At 44.6% G+C, this 17,611-nt stretch overlaps 1 protein-coding gene across 2 annotated transcripts in view; it reads right to left on the bottom strand.

The window, feature by feature from the left end:
* LDAH (lipid droplet associated hydrolase) overlaps window positions 1–17,611 on the bottom strand; it is a 300,338-nt gene that overhangs the window by 146,095 nt on the left and 136,632 nt on the right. For both annotated transcript variants that reach the window (XM_073568296.1, XM_073568298.1), the window contains exon 4: window positions 5,093–5,259. In XM_073568296.1, coding sequence (XP_073424397.1) covers window positions 5,093–5,259 — 167 coding nt within the window. The remainder of the gene's footprint in view (window positions 1–5,092; window positions 5,260–17,611) is intronic.

Genomic DNA, 17,611 nt, shown 5'->3' on the forward strand with positions numbered 1-17,611 from the left:
ACCAGTGCTGTGGAGTCGTAGTGGAGATGAATCTGTGCTGCACTTTATGTACATGCTCAGTAGTGACCAGTGCTGTGCAGTTATAGATGAGATGAATCTGTGCTAAACTTTATGTACATGCTCAGTAGTGACCAGTGCTGTGGGGTTGTAGATGAGATGAATCTGTGCTGCACTTAATGTACATGCTCAGTAGTGACCAGGGCTGTGGGGTCGTAGATGAGATGAATCTGTGTTGCACTTTATGTACATGCTCAGTAGTGACCAGGGCTGTGGGGTGGTAGATGAGATGAATCTGTGCTGAACTTTATGTACATGCTCAGTAGTGACCGGTGCTGTGGGGTCATAGATGAGATGAATCTGTGCTGCACTTTATGCACATGCTCAGTAGTGACCAGTGCTGTGGGGTCATAGATGAGAAGAATCTGTGCTGCACTTTACATACATGCTCAGTAGTGACCAGTGCTGTGGGGTCATAGATGAGATGAATCTGTGCTGCACTTTACATACATGCTCAGTAGTGACCAGTGCTGTGGGGTCATAGATGAGATGAATCTGTGCTGCACTTCACGTACATGCTCAGTAGTGACCAGTGCTGTGGAGTTATAGATGAGATGAATCTGTGCTGCACTTTATGTACATGCTCAGTAGTGACCAGTGCTGTGGGGTCATAGATGAGATGAATCTGTGCTGCACTTTACATACATGCTCAGTAGTGTCCAGTGCTGTGGAGTTATAGATGAGATGAATCTGTGCTGCACTTTATGTACATGCTCAGTAGTGACCAGTGCTGTGGGGTCATAGATGAGATGAATCTGTGCTGCACTTTACATACATGCTCAGTAGTGTCCAGTGCTGTGGAGTTATAGATGAGATGAATCTGTGCTGCACTTTATGTACATGCTCAGTAGTGACCAGTGCTGTTGAGTCGTAGATGAGATGAATCTGTGCTGCACTTTATGTACATGCTCAGAAGTGACCAGTGCTGTGGAGTCATAGATGAGATGGATCTGTGCTGCACTTTATGTACATGCTCAGTAGTGACCAGTGCTGTGGGGTCATAGATGAGATGAATCTGTGCTGCACTTTATGTACATGCTCAGTAGTGACCAGTGCTGTGGGGTCATAGATGAGATGAATCTGTGCTGCACTTTATGTACAGGCTCAGTAGTGACCAGTGCTGTGGAGTCGTAGATGAGATGAATCTGTGCTGCACTTTATTTACATGCTCAGTAGTGACCAGTGCTCTGGGGTCATAGATGAGATGAATCTGTGCTGCACTTTATGTACATGCTCAGTAGTGACCAGTGCTGTTGAGTCGTAGATGAGATGAATCTGTGCTGCACTTTATTTACATGCTCAGTAGTGACCAGTGCTGTGGGGTCGTAGATGAGATGAATCTGTTCTGCACTTTATGCACATGCTCAGTAGTGACCAGTGCTGTGGGGTCGTAGATGAGATGAATCTGTGCTGCACTTTATGTACATGTTCAGTAGTGACCAGTGCTGTGGAGTCTTAGTGGAGATGAATCTGTGCTGCACTTTATGTACATGCTCAGTAGTGACCAGTGCTGTGGGGTGGTAGATGAGATGAATCTGTGCTGCACTTTATGTACAGGCTCAGTAGTGACCAGGGCTGTGGGGTCATAGATGAGATGAATCTGTGCTGCACTTTATGTACATGCTCAGTAGTGACCAGTGCTGTGGAGATGTAGATGAGATGAATCTGTGCTGCACTTTATGTACATGCTCAGTAGTGACCAGTGCTGTGGGGTCGTAGAGGAGATGAATCTGTGCTGCACTTTATGTACATGTTCAGTAGTGACCAGTGCTGTGGAGTCTTAGTGGAGATGAATCTGTGCTGCACTTTATGTACATGCTCAGTAGTGACCAGTGCTGTGGGGTCGTAGATGAGATGAATCTGTTCTGCACTTTATGCACATGCTCAGTAGTGACCAGTGCTGTGGGGTCGTAGATGAGATGAATCTGTGCTGCGTTTTATGTACATGCTCAGTAGTGACCAGTGCTGTGGGGTCGTAGATGAGATGAATCTGTGCTGCACTTTATGTACATGCTCAGTAGTGACCAGTGCTGTGGAGATGTAGATGAGATGAATCTGTGCTGCACTTTATGTACATGTTCAGTAGTGACCAGTGCTGTGGAATCTTAGTGGAGATGAATCTGTGCTGCACTTTATGTACATGCTCAGTAGTGACCAGTGCTGTGGAGATGTAGATGAGATGAATCTGTGCTGCACTTTATGTACATGCTCAGTAGTGACCAGTGCTGTGGGGTCGTAGAGGAGATGAATCTGTGCTGCACTTTATGTACATGTTCAGTAGTGACCAGTGCTGTGGAGTCTTAGTGGAGATGAATCTGTGCTGCACTTTATGTACATGCTGAGCAGTGACCAGGGCTGTGGGGTCGTAGATGAGATGAATCTGTGCTGCACTTTATGTACATGCTCAGTAATGACCAGTGCTGTGGGGTCATAGATGAGATGAATCTGTGCTATACTTTATGTACATGCTCAGTAATGACCAGTGCTGTGGGGTCATAGATGAGATGAATCTGTGCTGCACTTTATGTCCATGCTCAGTAGTGACCAGTGCTGTGGGGTTATAGATGAGATGAATCTGTGCTATACTTTATGTACATGCTCAGTAGTGACCAGTGCTGTGGAGTCATAGATGAGATGAATCTGTGCTGCACTTTATGTACATGCTCAGTATTGACCAGTGCTGTGGAGTCGGAGTTGGAAGTCAGGGAAATTAAGGAGTCGTTGGTTTGGCTTACCGACTCCACAGTCCTGGTCCCATCACCCATGCAACAGTTCAAGGCCAATAATAAAGAAGACAAGGAAAACTGGAGAGGGAGAGTGCTGAGCTTTCTCTATTCAAGTCCATGGGATTTACAGATTTTGGCAGACAGCTATCTAAATAAATCGTCAGCTTTACCATTAAACAGAATTATGAAAAGAAGATGAGGGAGAAGGGGTTTGAACATATTTTAAAATTTTAATTGTAACATGAGACAAGAAAGGACTCAACTGCTGCTCCCTTCATTCTCTATGGTGCTGTTGAGCTCTGCGCTCGGCTTTGTTCGGTATCCTCATAGAGAATGAACGGTGATGCAGTTGGGCATCTGACTTGCCACTCCATTTTGTAACGGGGAGAAGAGTGCCCCACTAGGCATAAACATTCCTTGTTCAGCTGATCGATGCCGGCCCAAGTGGTCAGACCCCCACTGTGCAGTAAGTTATCATCTATACTCGGGATAGGCGATAACTTTGTTTCTCTTGGACAACAATTTTAACAATAAGCTAAATATTTAACATCACACTACTCTTATTGCATGCTTTTCATTCTTAGATTTTTCTGACTTTTAATCTTAAGCCATAAAGCCACAGGAACAAAAGAAAAAGTCTACTTAAAATCATGAAATATAAAAAGTTTTAAAAATAATTTTAATCCAAACCTCCCAGTCAAATCACCAAGATTTTTCTTGTGCTGCACCAGTTATCTGAAATGAACTACCTCAGACAGTCAAATTCCCAATGTCCAAAGTTTTTAGACATCTTTTTTTTCCATACATCTTTTTTAAGCAGAACTATTGCATTTACAAATGTAATTTTTCTTTGTTTCACCTTTTCTACCTTTTTCTGAAAATCATGGACCCTTCAATCAATTGTATTCCTCACATTTAGTAGCACTTAATATCTGCACAAAACCAGTCACTGGTTGATGACCGATTCATGAGACTTTACATCCTCAATCTTACAGTGGCATGTAAAAGTTTGGGCACCCCTGGTCAAAATGAATGTTACTGTGAAGATGAAGATGAAATGATCTCTAAAATGCCTAAAGTTAAAGAGGAAACATTTCCTTTGTAATTTAGGCAACAAAAAATATTTTATTTTTTACATTTTAAAAATTGCAAAGGAAAATGGGCCTATGCAAAAGATTGAGCACCCTGCATGGTTAGTACCTAATAGCACCCCCTTTTGCATGTTTCACAGCTTGTAAACACTTTTAGTAGGCAGCCTAGAGTCTTTCAATTCTTGTTTGAGAGATTTTCATTCTTTCTTCCTTGGAAAATTCTTCCAGTTCTGTGAGATTCCTGGGTCGTCTTGCATCCTCTGCTATTTTTAGGTCTAACCACAGATTTTCAATGATGTTCAGATCAGGGGACTGTGAGGGCCATTGTAAAACCTTCAGCTTGCGCTTTTTGAGGTCATCTATTGTGGATGTTGACGTGTGTTTAGGATCATTATCCATTTGTAGCAGCCTTCCTCTTTTCAACCTCAGCTTTTTTTACAGATGATGTTATATTTGCACCAAGAATTTGTAGAAATGTCATTGTATACATTCTTCCTGAGAAATGTTCACCGAGCCACTGGCTGCAACACAACAATGTATCACAACTTCAGAGTCTGTTAAATCTTTCTGAAGATCTTTTACAGTTAAGAGGGGATTCTGATTTGCCTCTCTAGCAATTCTATGAGCAGCTTTCACTGAAATTTTGCTTGGTCTTCCAGACCTTTTCTTGATTTCCACTGTTTCTGGTAACTGCCATTTCTTAACTAAATTTTGAAACTGAGGAAAGGGCAACTTGAAAACGCTTTGCTATCTTCTTATAGCTTTCTTCTGCTTTGTGGGCCTCCACCATTTTCATTTTCAGAGTGCTAGGCAGCTCCTTAGAAGAACCCATGGCTGCTGTTTTTTGGCACTAGGTTAGAGTAGGCAGGGTTTTTATAAACCTGGTAAATTTGCATCACTTGACCTTTACAAACGATGACATTGAACAAGTCATAAACCCAACAGGCTAATTAAGGTCTGAAAGTTATCTGAGGGCACAAATCTCTAATATTTTAGAAACAATGAGAAGACCAGTTCATTGGAATCTACATTTATGTTTGCGAGAGTAGATAAAATTAAAACAGAAAGAAGACATCCATCAAGAAAAAGGATGATGCAGTCATAAAATTCACGACCACAGTTGAGATTCACTTGGCCAAAGAGAAGGTATTTTAGAATCGTTCACCCGAAGTCACATCCAAGAGCTGTAAATCATTGCTCCTATTGAAAACATCTTACCTTCAACTCTGGAGATCGTTTCATCATCTCCAAGATGATATAACAACCAATGGAATGGCCAATAAGAACCAGTCGTATGTCGGCTGGAACATTCTGCTTCAAGTAGCAGAGCTTGTGCTCAATTTGTCCATTGAGGCTGAAGACATCATCGATCTGTTGGTCGTGTTCTGCGAAAAGAAGACGTACACTCATAAATTTGAAGTCACACGATGCAGATACATGTATGTAGATGTTGCCAATGGTAAAAAATCTGACTTCAGATTTCAAGGCCGATTCATCAGTGTTTATGACAGAAAGGCAAAAAAACACATTGAAAGGTCGCAAAAAAAATTGGCAACTTTTGGCATTTTCACACCTGTCCCAGTCGGCTCTACCAAAGCGGGCACAGCACGCGACCATTTATTGTGCGGGCGTAATTAATGTGTGAAAACTCTTTAAAAAGTTGCAATGAAGCCGCTTGACACTGAGAAGAGGCACCAAAATCATTTAGTGGCGTGTGCCTCTTAATTCGTTCGTTGCTTATTACCTCACCAAGCGTAGTAATTAAGACTCCCATCGAGAGCGCCTATCTTAACAAATCGGCCCCTTCCTGCCTTGTAAGTCATAGACGCAACTGGACATGCCATGTACGGCGATCTAGTTTCTTTTTTTTGCTGTTGATAACAATGCAGGCTGGTCACCAGTGAAGAAACCTGAAGCTTGTGGGGGATGCATTATAATAAAATGGTTATGAAAAGTGTTCATAGCCTTTAATAAGTGATAAATACTTTGCCAGGTTAAAAAAGACAAATATCCCCCAAAAGCATAAAAGGAAAGCACAATAGTTATTAGCTGATAGTCCTGACTTACTTTCTATCAGATTTTCTGGCTGCTTAATAGCAGATGAACATAAATGAGTAGGTGCAGAGAAGGACGCTTCACTCCAGACAAAACTTATGAAGTGGGATTTGGATATGTATGAAAGCATGGTGCATTCCAGGATTTCCACCGCCTGCAGCTAATTCATGCACTATCCACTCATCTGGCACAATTAAAGAAAAATCAAAGCTCGAGTTAGAGTCTTAGAATCGCTGCATCACTCCACGGCAGAGTTCTTGGCAGTGAGTAGGCAACCGGGAAAGGAACACTATGAAATGGACGTCTTATCCTGGTGTCATAAAGATTCACAAAATGTTACAGATCTCATTAGATATTAGTTATCATGTATATAAACGTTGTATATCTAATTATACATCCTATATCTCAACCAACTGCTATCACAAAGAAAACAAAAATAAGCCTAGAAGCCCCCTCAACCAAACATTAGATGAAAATGGGAAGACAAATGATCCCCCCAAATACATTCCAGACTACAATTTTAGATTTTCTTTCCTAATTATAAAGCCAGCGCTATTTAAGAGAAACAGATCCAACACCCACGACTGTTTTTTTTGGAACGATTATGAACACTCGCAATCTTTGGTCTTACCAAATTATAGCTGACGATCATTTGCTATGGTCTTAATAGGCCAATGCATACAAAATGATCTAATGTGTATGAACTCCCTAAGACAAAGCTTCTGGGTTTCTATTTTTTTATACTAATTTCTTCTATTATCATTACCACAGACTAGACGATGGCAACTCAGACCTATGCTGCCGCAAAGGCCGTGGAGTGTTTCATGTTCCTCCTAAAGAACCGGAGGGCAGAGCAGAGTGTAAATTACCTACAGAAGGGAAAGTGTGCAGGAATAGAACAAGATCCCACAGTGAGTAAAACAAACCAGAAAATAATAAAGGATTAAATACGTGTTGTTAGATAATATGCCATCTACTTCTAAAAGAAACAGAAGACAGGTGCAGAGTAAAGAACATAAACAGCAAAGAGTTAAATCCTAGCTGGTCTTTCACTGACTGGCTTAAACTAAACCAGTATGGCTGAACAAAAAAAGAGAAGTTAATCCAGCTCACCGCACTGCCTTGCTGGTAGGATCCAGATCCTGAGCATGGATTTGACTAGGCAGTCAATCAATAATAGGAAAGAAAAAAGAAGTTCCAGCGCCAGGAATGGAAAATTAAAAATCCATTTTATTGTGCCATTGCATATTAAAATTCCAGCAGGTACAGCATATCTGTCGGATGACTACAGAACAACGTGTTTCGACGCCTCAGGTCTTAATCATGTTCAGAACATGATTAAGACCTGAGGCGTCGAAACGCGTTGTTCTGTAGTCATCCGACAGATATGCTGTACCTGCTGGAATTTTAATATGCAATGGCACAATAAAATGGATTTTTAATTTTCCATTCCTGGCGCTGGAACTTCTTTTTTCTTTCCTAGTATCGCTGAACATCCAAATGAGTCTATCACCAGAAGGAAAGGCTAGAAAGGGGAAATAATAAAAAGCCGCACCCGAATAGGGCAGACAAATGAGAAAATGAAAACACCTGTCACCCTAAATAGACTGAAGCAAAGATAAGAGAAACTAAACACCAGGAGAAAAGGTGTATCAGCTGTGGCTCGGCGGACAGAGAAGCCAACCACAAAACTTAGGCAAAAAGAGTCTGAACCCTGGCACATGCCAAATACATGCCAACTAACGATGAGCAAAAAAATTTTTGTATGACTCAGGTCTGGTGTTGGTATTCAGTGGCAATCAAGCCAGGAACTTAATTGGCCATATCCTGAGTGCCTCTAGTGATTACAAGGCCGCCATAACGTTGCAGGGCAATGCAAATGACATCCTTTGTGCCTTGTAAATATGAGAGGTGTTCAGGATGCCGACCTTTGAATGCCAGCCAAGTAAGTTTGCAGGGCCCTGTTTTGACTGTCATGGTGTACTGACGCGGACACCAGTGCAGAGTCCCGATAATATTTTTGCTAATTTCTTATGCCGACCTATACCATACCAAGTCCATCAGAATGGGAGCTCTCTACTTCTGCCTAAAAAAACCTTCTCTAAGGCCGGTTTCACATTTGCGGTTGTGTCCGCAGCGTTTCTGACGCCTACATCCGCAGGCGTCAGGTGTCCCTATCTTTGACATGGTGTACGCAGGGACATGCTTTGTTTCGGTGTGTGCGGCGGGAGGCGGCTAATGCAACATGTTGCAATTTTGGAGACGTCAAATTGCTGGGGCCATACGCATGCGGACGCTTGTGGAAGGAGTGTGTCTAAACAACGCATTACAGTCTATGGGAACGCTTGCGTACGCATGTATTTTTCTGAGTAAACATGTCAAGGAACTGGTTTTAGCCACCCCCACAAAAGATGTATAAAAAGAGGGTGTGGGCACTGGAAGTCAAGTACTCTCCAGACTGTGGAAGAGATTGGAAGACTCCAGACTGTGGAAGATATCTGCAAAGAATCTGAATTTACCAAAATGTGAGTATACAAGCTAATATCTGTCTGTTTTCTCCCTGCAGTCTGTACTCATTTCTGTCTCTTTCTTGCAGCATTCATCACCATATCACCATGGCCTCAAGTCCAGAGCACACCGAACACACCGGACAGGAGTCTTGAAGTGAGCACAATTGCTAGTGAGTGGTAAGTATTCACTGTCACTACACATGTGGCAAATTCATGCATTTTGTTTTACAGAACACTTCAACAAGTGCAGAAGAGCAGGAGCAGCAGACTCAGGCCAACGTTCCGGTGGCAAGCAGGCATGTAAGTTTTTTTTTTCTTGACTCTTTTTTCTTTCTCTTTTTTTTTTTTAAATTGCTTTATCTTTCCAACATTAATTTCTTTCTTTCATTTCTAAGTACAACAACGGGAAGAGGACTACCTGGACAACGACCTCCTAATCACATTAGTGGAGGAGTGATTTGCGTTGTGGGACACCGGGGAGCAGTAGCACTCGGACAACGTGGTGCTTCGGCGAAAGTGGAATGAGGTGGCCCGAGTGATGATGGATGACTGGGACAACGCCACGCCACGAGTCAGAAAGGAATTTCGTAAGTATTGCAATGTGGTCTGATGCGGCAGTGAACCTGTAAGGCCGGGATCACACAACCGTGTGTGACGCGAGAAACTCCTGCGAGTTTCTCGCATCACACACGGTTGTGTGATCCCGGCCTAAAGTGCATTGTTTAACAATTTTTTTTCCCCCTTCACAGTGAACAAAGTCAGAACCTGACCTCACAGCAGGGCGCAGGAGCGCCTCTCGGCCATGCTGCTTACTAAGGGGTCAAGCTGCACTGGCTATCTCTCTGCTCTGTGGACCATAAATATAGGTCCCTCCTCACCATGAGCAATTTTTGCTTTATTACAACAACATTTGGAGCATAGACCCTGGATCCTACAGGGATTTCTCTCTTTTCTTGCCTATTTCTCGTATTTATAATACAGCTGGATTAAGCGACTTATGATTTAGGCTACTTTCACACATCAGGTTTTCGGCGTCAGGCGCGATCCGGCGTCGTGCCGGAACGCCGGATCCGGCAAATGTTTTGTAAAACCTGATGTTCCGGATCCAGTTTTCTGCCGGATCCGTCTTGTTCTTGACAGACAAAACCGGATCCGTCTCATCCGGTTCTTCCGTTTTTCTATCCGTTTTTCGACGGATTACGCCGGATCCGGTTTTTAAAATTGACCCTTGTGGCCTTCCGAACGGAATTGGCTACTGGAAAACTATATATAGAGTGTTCCTAAAGCCCTTCTTTGACAGGTTGTCGAGGAGAAAGTGCAGGTTGGAGAGAAGAGCAAGTTACTGGCGAAGATGGATGTTGTGATTGGAAATATTTTGAAGAATTTGGCGGATTTTATAGCGGAGGCGAATAGTTTGAGGGTGATTGTTCTGGAGAAGGAGAGAGCGAGGCAGCAGCGCATCAGGCATCGTAGACGACGTTTGTGGATCCACCCCATCACAGCCAAGAGAATGACGCGTGGGGTCTATTCTACACTCTGCATGGACCTTCGACGAAACCCGGATAAATTTTTTCGATATGTGCGGATGAAAATGGAGAATTTTGATTACTTGGTGGAGCGCATTGCACACCTCATAAGAAAAGCGGACACCTATTGCCGCTTCTCTGTTTCACCCGCAGAGCGTCTGATGGTGACTTTAAGGTAAGCCACATTTATTGGATGTGATCGCATCAGAGCACACTTTCACTGCAATCTTGTTGGTGGTAGTTTGTATCTCCAAGTGTTATAGCTGACTTTTGGTATGTAATGCTGTGATTTTAAACTAATTGATTGTTTTTTAATTCCCCACAGATTTCTTGCAACTGGAGAATCCCTTTCGTCACTGCATTTCCAGTACAGACTCGGGATTTCCACCATATCAGGAATAGTGAAGTACACATGCCGTGCACTGTGGGACTCCTTAGCTGAAGAGATTTTACCAGAGCCCACAACAGAGAGGTGGATTGAAATTGCTGACAAGTTTCAACAGATATGTCAGTTTCCCAACTGCTTGGGCGCTGTGGACGGGAAACATATCCGCATTGTAAAGCCAGCCGGATCGGGATCGGAATATTTCAATTACAAGAAATATTTTTCAATTGTCCTCATGGCCATTGCTGACGCGGAATACAAATTTATTGCTGTTGATATTGGGGCCTATGGCCGCTCCAATGACTCTCAAGTTTTCAAACTGTCTGCCATGGGGCGTAAACTGTATGGAAACACCTTCCAGTTCCCACCACCTAGACCGCTGCCGCAAACATCTGGTCCACCTATGCCTTTTGTCTGTGTAGGGGATGAAGCCTTCCAGCTGTCAGAACACCTTTTGAAACCGTACTCTAGCAGAAGATTGACAAGACCAAAACGCATTTTTAATTACCGCCTCACAAGAGCAAGAAGAATGGTTGAATGTACCTTTGGTATTCTGACAGCCAAATGGCGGGTCCTATTGACTGCGATCAACCTCAAGACAGAAACTGTTGACGAGGTGATCAAAGCTTGCGTGGTACTCCACAATTTTGTTATCTGCAAGGAACCCATTTCCATTGAGGACACCTCTGAAGAAACCACCTTGCAAGATTACCATGACATTACCACTAGAAGTTCTGTGACGGTTTCAGTAATGAGGGACAATTTTGCACTATACTTTATGTCACCTCAAGGCAGAGTACACTGGCAGGATGACAGAGTGTGAAAGATTTGTGCCCTAACCAAACTTGTGTACCTTCTGTACCAACAGTATATACCTTTGCCAACCAAAGTTGGCTATCTTGTCATGGTCTCTATTTTTAGCTTTAGGCCACAGGTGTGTACCTGGTTGTGTTTTATGCAAAGTATTTCACCTTTTAACAAAAGTTGTGTACATTGTTAGGAAGTCACCAACAATAAACACAACTTTTTAGGTGAAATACTTTGCTTCAAACACAACCAGGAACACAACTGTGGCAAAAAGCTAAAATTTACCCACAGTTATATACCTGGTTTTGAATACCATTTTACCTTTTAAATACCCTGTATTTAACCTTTTTTTTAAACATATTTCGCCGCAGAAAGAAATGACAGACAACCAGTGTAAACAATAATTTAACTTTTATTTAAAATATTTTTTTTTTGTAAACTGTTTTTTAAAGTTAAAAAAAAATTTTTTAATAAAGGTTTGAAACCAACCAAATGGGCATTTTTATTACAAAACACACATTACAAATCTGTGTAGTGTGGGGTGGAAATACTGCTGGAGGGGCTGCGGGACACTTCGACAATGGGAGTGTGGAGAGAGGACTGGGATCGTGGTGGAAAAGGAACAGTTAGAGGTGATGGTGTGGAAAAAGCTACAGAATGGGTGGACATGTGGGAGGCAGAAGAGGTGGTGGGCGGTGGAGTGGAGGGTTGGGCAGGGACTGTAGGAGCAGATGATGTTGATGGCAAGTTGTATGGGGAAGGAGTTTGGTACGGGGAAGGAGTTTGGTACGGGGAAGGAGTTTGATACGGGGCAGGTTGCTGGAAGTGGGGAGATGTCTGGTACTGGGGAGGTTGCTGGTACTGGGGAGGTTGCTGGTATGTAATAGGAGGGGGAGGATGGAAAGTGGCTGGAGGGGGTGCAGATGTAATAGGAGGGGGAGGATGGAAAGTGGCTGGAGGGGGTGCAGATGTAATAGGAGGGGGAGGATGGAAAGTGGCTGGAGGGGGTGCAGGTGGAGGAACTACATTGGTGGGAGGTGGAGGTTGGGAGGTAACCTGCTGTAGAGCACCGTGGCACAAATGCATTACATGCATCTGCTGGGTAGGAGATAGTGTTGCCATGCGCTCCACAACAGACCTGAAAAAGGTGTGGTTTGGCGAAGATCTTGCTTCTGAATGCATGGTTTGCAGAAGTGTCTTCACCTCCAGAATGCTGGAGTTGATCTGCTGAAAGCCTGCGGAGATTTGCTCTGACAAGACTTTTAGACAGTTCTGGAAAGATGCATTCAGATGCAAGAACTCTGGCGCATAACTCTTTTCCTGACCCCTCTGCCGCTGCCGCCCAGTACCCGCAGGTGTACTAGAGGTGGCAGTGGCAGAAGGGTGGGGTAAAGGGAAAGCGATCTCCTCACCAGCAGCTTCATGTAATGTAGGCGGCCACGATGCTCCTGTGCTGGTGGATGGGACAGATGGGTCGAATGTGTGGGAAGGCTGGGAAGGTGCAGATGTACCGGGGCGGTCGAAGTGTCCCTTGGTGCCGGTCTCCTCAGGGATCGCCTCAGAAGGGTCCAATCGTGCAGGCTCCCGAGTGCTGCTCACCGTGCTGTGGAATAAAGAGAAAAAAAAACAATTAAAATAGTGACATGGTATGGTCATGGCTGAAAAAAAAAAGTTACATCTAAACATTTTTTTGTCACATGTGGTGTGTAATATTTACCTTCTGGTGAGCATTGTCTCCCGGAGGAACGACAGGGCTCGTGCGTACTTGTACTTGCTCCTGCGTCCTCCAGATCCACTCGGGGCCCGCATCTCTTTATTGAAGTCCTTCTTGAAACGATCCCTCACAGACTGCCACCGCTTCACAATTCTCTCCCCTGAAACAAGAAAGGACAAAGTGGTTAGTATACAACATCAGTGTTTCCCAAACTCCAGTCCTCATGGTCCCCAGGGGTCATGTTTTCAGGATTTCCAAAGTAAATAGAAATCCTGAACACATGATCCGTGGGGACCACGATGACTGGAGTTCGGGAAACACTGGTTTAAATCAAGCAACCGGTACTGTATATACTTACGCTCTTTAATCTGGGCCCGAGCTTCGAGGTCCTCCCAGCGGTCCACAAGGAGCGAACAGATTTCCTCCCAGAGTCGTCGGGTAACGATCAGGTCAGCGTAGCGGCGGTCAGCCATATTCCAGAGCGGCTCCCTTTCTCTGACAAGATCGATGAGGCGGTCCACATCAATCCCTCCATCCTCACCGTCAGAGTCGGGAGCACGCTGTGAAGGCTGTTAAAGAAAAAGACAAAAATAACATAATTAGCCTCCACAAAAGAAATGAAATAAAAAGTGCAAAAAAAACAAAGCAAAAATATTTATACTTACACGCTGGTGACCGCCGCGTTGCTGTCGCCGACGACCCTGGGAGGCACTGCGAGGACCTCTTGGCCGAGCACCAGATTGGGAAGACTAGAGAAGAAAACAAAAAATGTTATGTCTTTGGATGTAGGCATTTGTTTGCTGTGTGTGGTCTGCAGAACATTGTTTTCTATGTGTTGTGTGTAGTGTGATGTTGTGTTTCTGCGTTTGATGCAAAAAACTTACCAATTGTGAGCCCACTCCAGGTGTCTGTCCACCCCTTCCTTCTTCTTCTGGGAGCTCCTCTTCATCTTGTGATTCCTGTTTTGAAATAAAAGGCAATGAATAGACATATATTACAGAGATGATGGATTTTGGAAATAAAAACTTACCGTCAAACGCTGACGATGCGAGGGAGGGCTCCCAGAAGAAGATGTGCTGTCTTCCTCATGGCCAGACTCCATGGCTGTGGGTGGTGTTTCTGCTGATGCCATTGCTGCTGCTGCTGCATCTATTGGGCGGCTGTTGAATAAAGAGAAACAAAGGGCCAATGAATATCTTGATATTCCATAGCCCTAGTTTGGAGGAATGGGGGATTTGATAATTACCGTCTCTCATCTGCTGCTGGACTCCCCTCCCGTTGTTCAGCATGCTGCTCCATTTGGGGTGGTGCTGATGCTGCTGCAGATGTCTGCTGCCTTCTCCTGCTCCTGGTTCTTGGCTTGGGTGGCATGTTGGGAGTGGCTGAGGGTCCCACTGTCTTGCTTTTATATATGTCTTGTGGACAGAGCTACTGAGCATGCTCAGACCAAAGAAACCGGATCCGGCCGCCGGATCCAGCTGTCGCCGGATCAGGCGCATTGCGGCGCTCATAGGCTTTCATTGTATGAAAAAGCCGGACACGCCGAATCCGGCGTGTCCGGCTTTTTCGCCGGAGACAAAAAACGTTACAGTAGCCGTTTTTTCCAGACGCCGGATCGCGTCACATTGCCGGATCCGGCGAAAATCGGATGAAACGCATGGCCATCCGGCTCGATCCGGCTCTAATGCAAGTCAATGGGGGGGAAACCGGATCCGGCATTGCATTTCGCTGGATCCGGTTTTTGTCAAAAGCGCCAGATCGCGCCTGACGGCGAAAACCTGATGTGTGAAATAGGCCTAAGACCCCAGTGAGGTCAAAACATTAAGTTGTGTCGCAATCGCTCCCCCCCTTTCTTTTTTTCCAGTGTATTATGAGCACTGAGTACATTGTATATGCTCAATTAAATTTTGACATTCTCTGAAAGATATTCAAATAAGAGTGTGCAGTAAATTCTAATTTCATCTGAGTGAAGCGTGAGCGCAAATGGGAGGGAGACAGGAATTACTGTCATCGAGTGGGGCGTGTGTGAGCGTAGGAGGGTGGAAGGAACAGCTGTCATCTGAGTGTGGCGTGCGTGAACATAGGAGGGTGGAAGGAACAGCTGTCATCTGGAGCGTGCATGAAAGTGGGAGAGTGGAAATAATAGCTGTCATCTGAGTGGAGCGTGCGTGAACATAGGAGCATGGAAGGAATAGCTGTCGTCTAAGTGGAGCGTGCATGAACATGAGGGGAGGAATTGCTGTCATTTGTGTGGAGTGTGAATGAACATGGGGGTGGAGGAATAGCTGTCATCTGAATGGAACGTGCATAAACATAGGAGGGAGGAAGGAACAGCTGTCATCTGAGTTGAGCGTGTGTGAATATGGGGGATTGAAGGAATAGCTGTCATCTGAATGGAGCGTGCGTGAACATGGGGGGTGGAATAGCTGTCGGCTGGGTGGATCGTGCACGGGTAATGGGGTAGTAGGTATATTTATGGGTTAAATGATTATGAATAAGTAAGGTAGGCTAGAGGAACAGCTGTCGGCTGAGTGAATAAAGCATGTGTAATGTGGAGAGGTAGTAGAAACTGGGGCAAGGAAGGACTGGGCATACTGATGTTCCATATGCGCAATCCTTTTAAAATACGACCAGAGGTGTCAGGCAGCAGGTTATTCCCTTCAATCCACTGAAAACACATCCCAAATGTGCGGTGGAAAGAAACAGCTATGGACTGCATACACGCAGTGGAAAGAAATAGTGCGGGGAATAGTGCGGGGAAAGAAATAGTGGTTGGCTCAGTGGAGGGTCAATGTCTATGGAGGCAGGAGGAATATCTGGTGGCTGAGTTGAGCATGCATGTGTATGGCGGGGTCAGGCGGCATGACGGTCAATTGAGGAAGCATTTACCTAAAGTATATGGCCACCCTAGCAATGTACAATCCATCACCCGCCGATGACATACGGTCAATGTGGCGGCCATGCAACCAGAAGCCATCTAATTATAGACCTGTCTCTAATCTTCCCTTCATCTCTAAACTCCTGGAACGCCTGGTCCACTCCCGTCTTATCTGCTATCTCTCTGATAACTCTCTTCTCGTCCCTCTCCAATCCGGCTTCCGCTCCTTACACTCTACTGAAACTGCCCTCACTAAAGTCTCTAATGATCTACTAACAGCTAAATCTAATGGTCATTACTCCATGCTAATTCTCTTGGATCTCTCTGCAGCATTCGACACGGTGGATCATCAGCTTCTCCTCACTATGCTCCGTTCCATTGGCCTCAAGGACACCGTTCTCTCCTGGTTCTCCTCCTATCTCTCTGACCGCTCCTTTACTGTATCTTTTGCCGGTTCCTCCTCCTCTCATCTTCCCCTTACTGTTGGGGTTCCTCAAGGATCAGTCCTAGGCCCGCTCCTCTTCTCTTTGTACACTGCCCCTATTGGTCAAACAATCAGTAGATTTGGTTTCCAGTACCATCTCTATGCTGATGACACCCAATTATACGCTTCTTCTCCTGACATCACGCCAGCCTTTCTAGAAAACACCGGCAATTGTCTAAACGCTGTGTCTAACATCATGTCCTCACTATATCTTAAAACTGAACCTGTCAAAGACTGAACTCCTTGTGTTTCCTCCCTCTGCTAATGTACCTATACCCGACATTGCCATTTCTGTGTGTGGTTCCACTATTACTCCCCAGCAACATGCCCACTGTCTTGGGGTCATACTTGACTCCGAACTTTCCTTTGCCCCCCACATTCGATCACTGGCTCGCTCTTGTCATCTGCACCTCAAAAACATTTCTAGAATTCGACCTTTTCTTACTTTTGACTCCGCAAAACTCTTACTGTTTCTCTTATTCATTCTCGTCTCGATTATTGTAACTCTCTTCTAATCGGTCTCCCTCTTACCAAACTCTCCCCTCTCCAATCTGTCTTGAATGCTGCAGCCAGGATCATATTCCTCGCCAATCGTTACACCGATGCCTCTACCTTGTGCCAGTCATTACGCTGGCTACCCATCCACTCCAGAATCCAGTACAAACTTATTACCCTCACCCACAAAGCTCTCCATGGCTCAGCACCACCCTACATCTCCTTCCTTGTTTCAGTATACCACCTTACAAGCGCCCTCCATTCTCCTGATGACCTGAGGTTAGCATCCTCAACAATCAGAACCTCCCACTCCCGTCTCCAAGACTTTACACGTGCTGCGCCAATTCTTTGGAATGCACTTCCCAGGTCAATATGATTAGTCCCCAATCCCCACAAGTTTAAGCGTGCCCTGAAAACGCATTTATTCAGACTGGCCTACCACCTCAACACATTAACCTAATCTATCCCTGGGTGGCACAGTCAAAAGTTTTACCATAACCAGGTTCCCCGCATCATGTTCCCACATGCTTTATGCATCCATTAGCCCTCTGTGTCTGTACTGTTACACACTTAACATTATGGCTGGTCCATACAATCAGGGCAACTGTTACCACCCACCTTTCGTGTCTCCCCTATTTCCTCATAGATTGTAAGCTTGCGAGCAGGGCCCTCATTCCTCTTGGTATCTGTTATGATCTATGTGATTATTGTTATGCTGTAATGTCTATTGTCTGTACACGTCCCCTCTGAAATGTAAAGTGCTGCGGAATATGTCGGCGCAATAGAAATAAAATGTATTATTATTATTATTATTACATTATAAGCCATCCATAGTAACAGGACATTTCTCAACATTTCTCACTTCAGCTCTGTTTTTATGAGC

The sequence above is a fragment of the Dendrobates tinctorius genome, unplaced genomic scaffold, assembly GCF_039654945.1.
Source record: "Dendrobates tinctorius isolate UK_male_01 unplaced genomic scaffold, ASM3965494v1 ptg000021l, whole genome shotgun sequence".
Taxonomy (NCBI): Eukaryota; Metazoa; Chordata; class Amphibia; order Anura; family Dendrobatidae; genus Dendrobates; species Dendrobates tinctorius.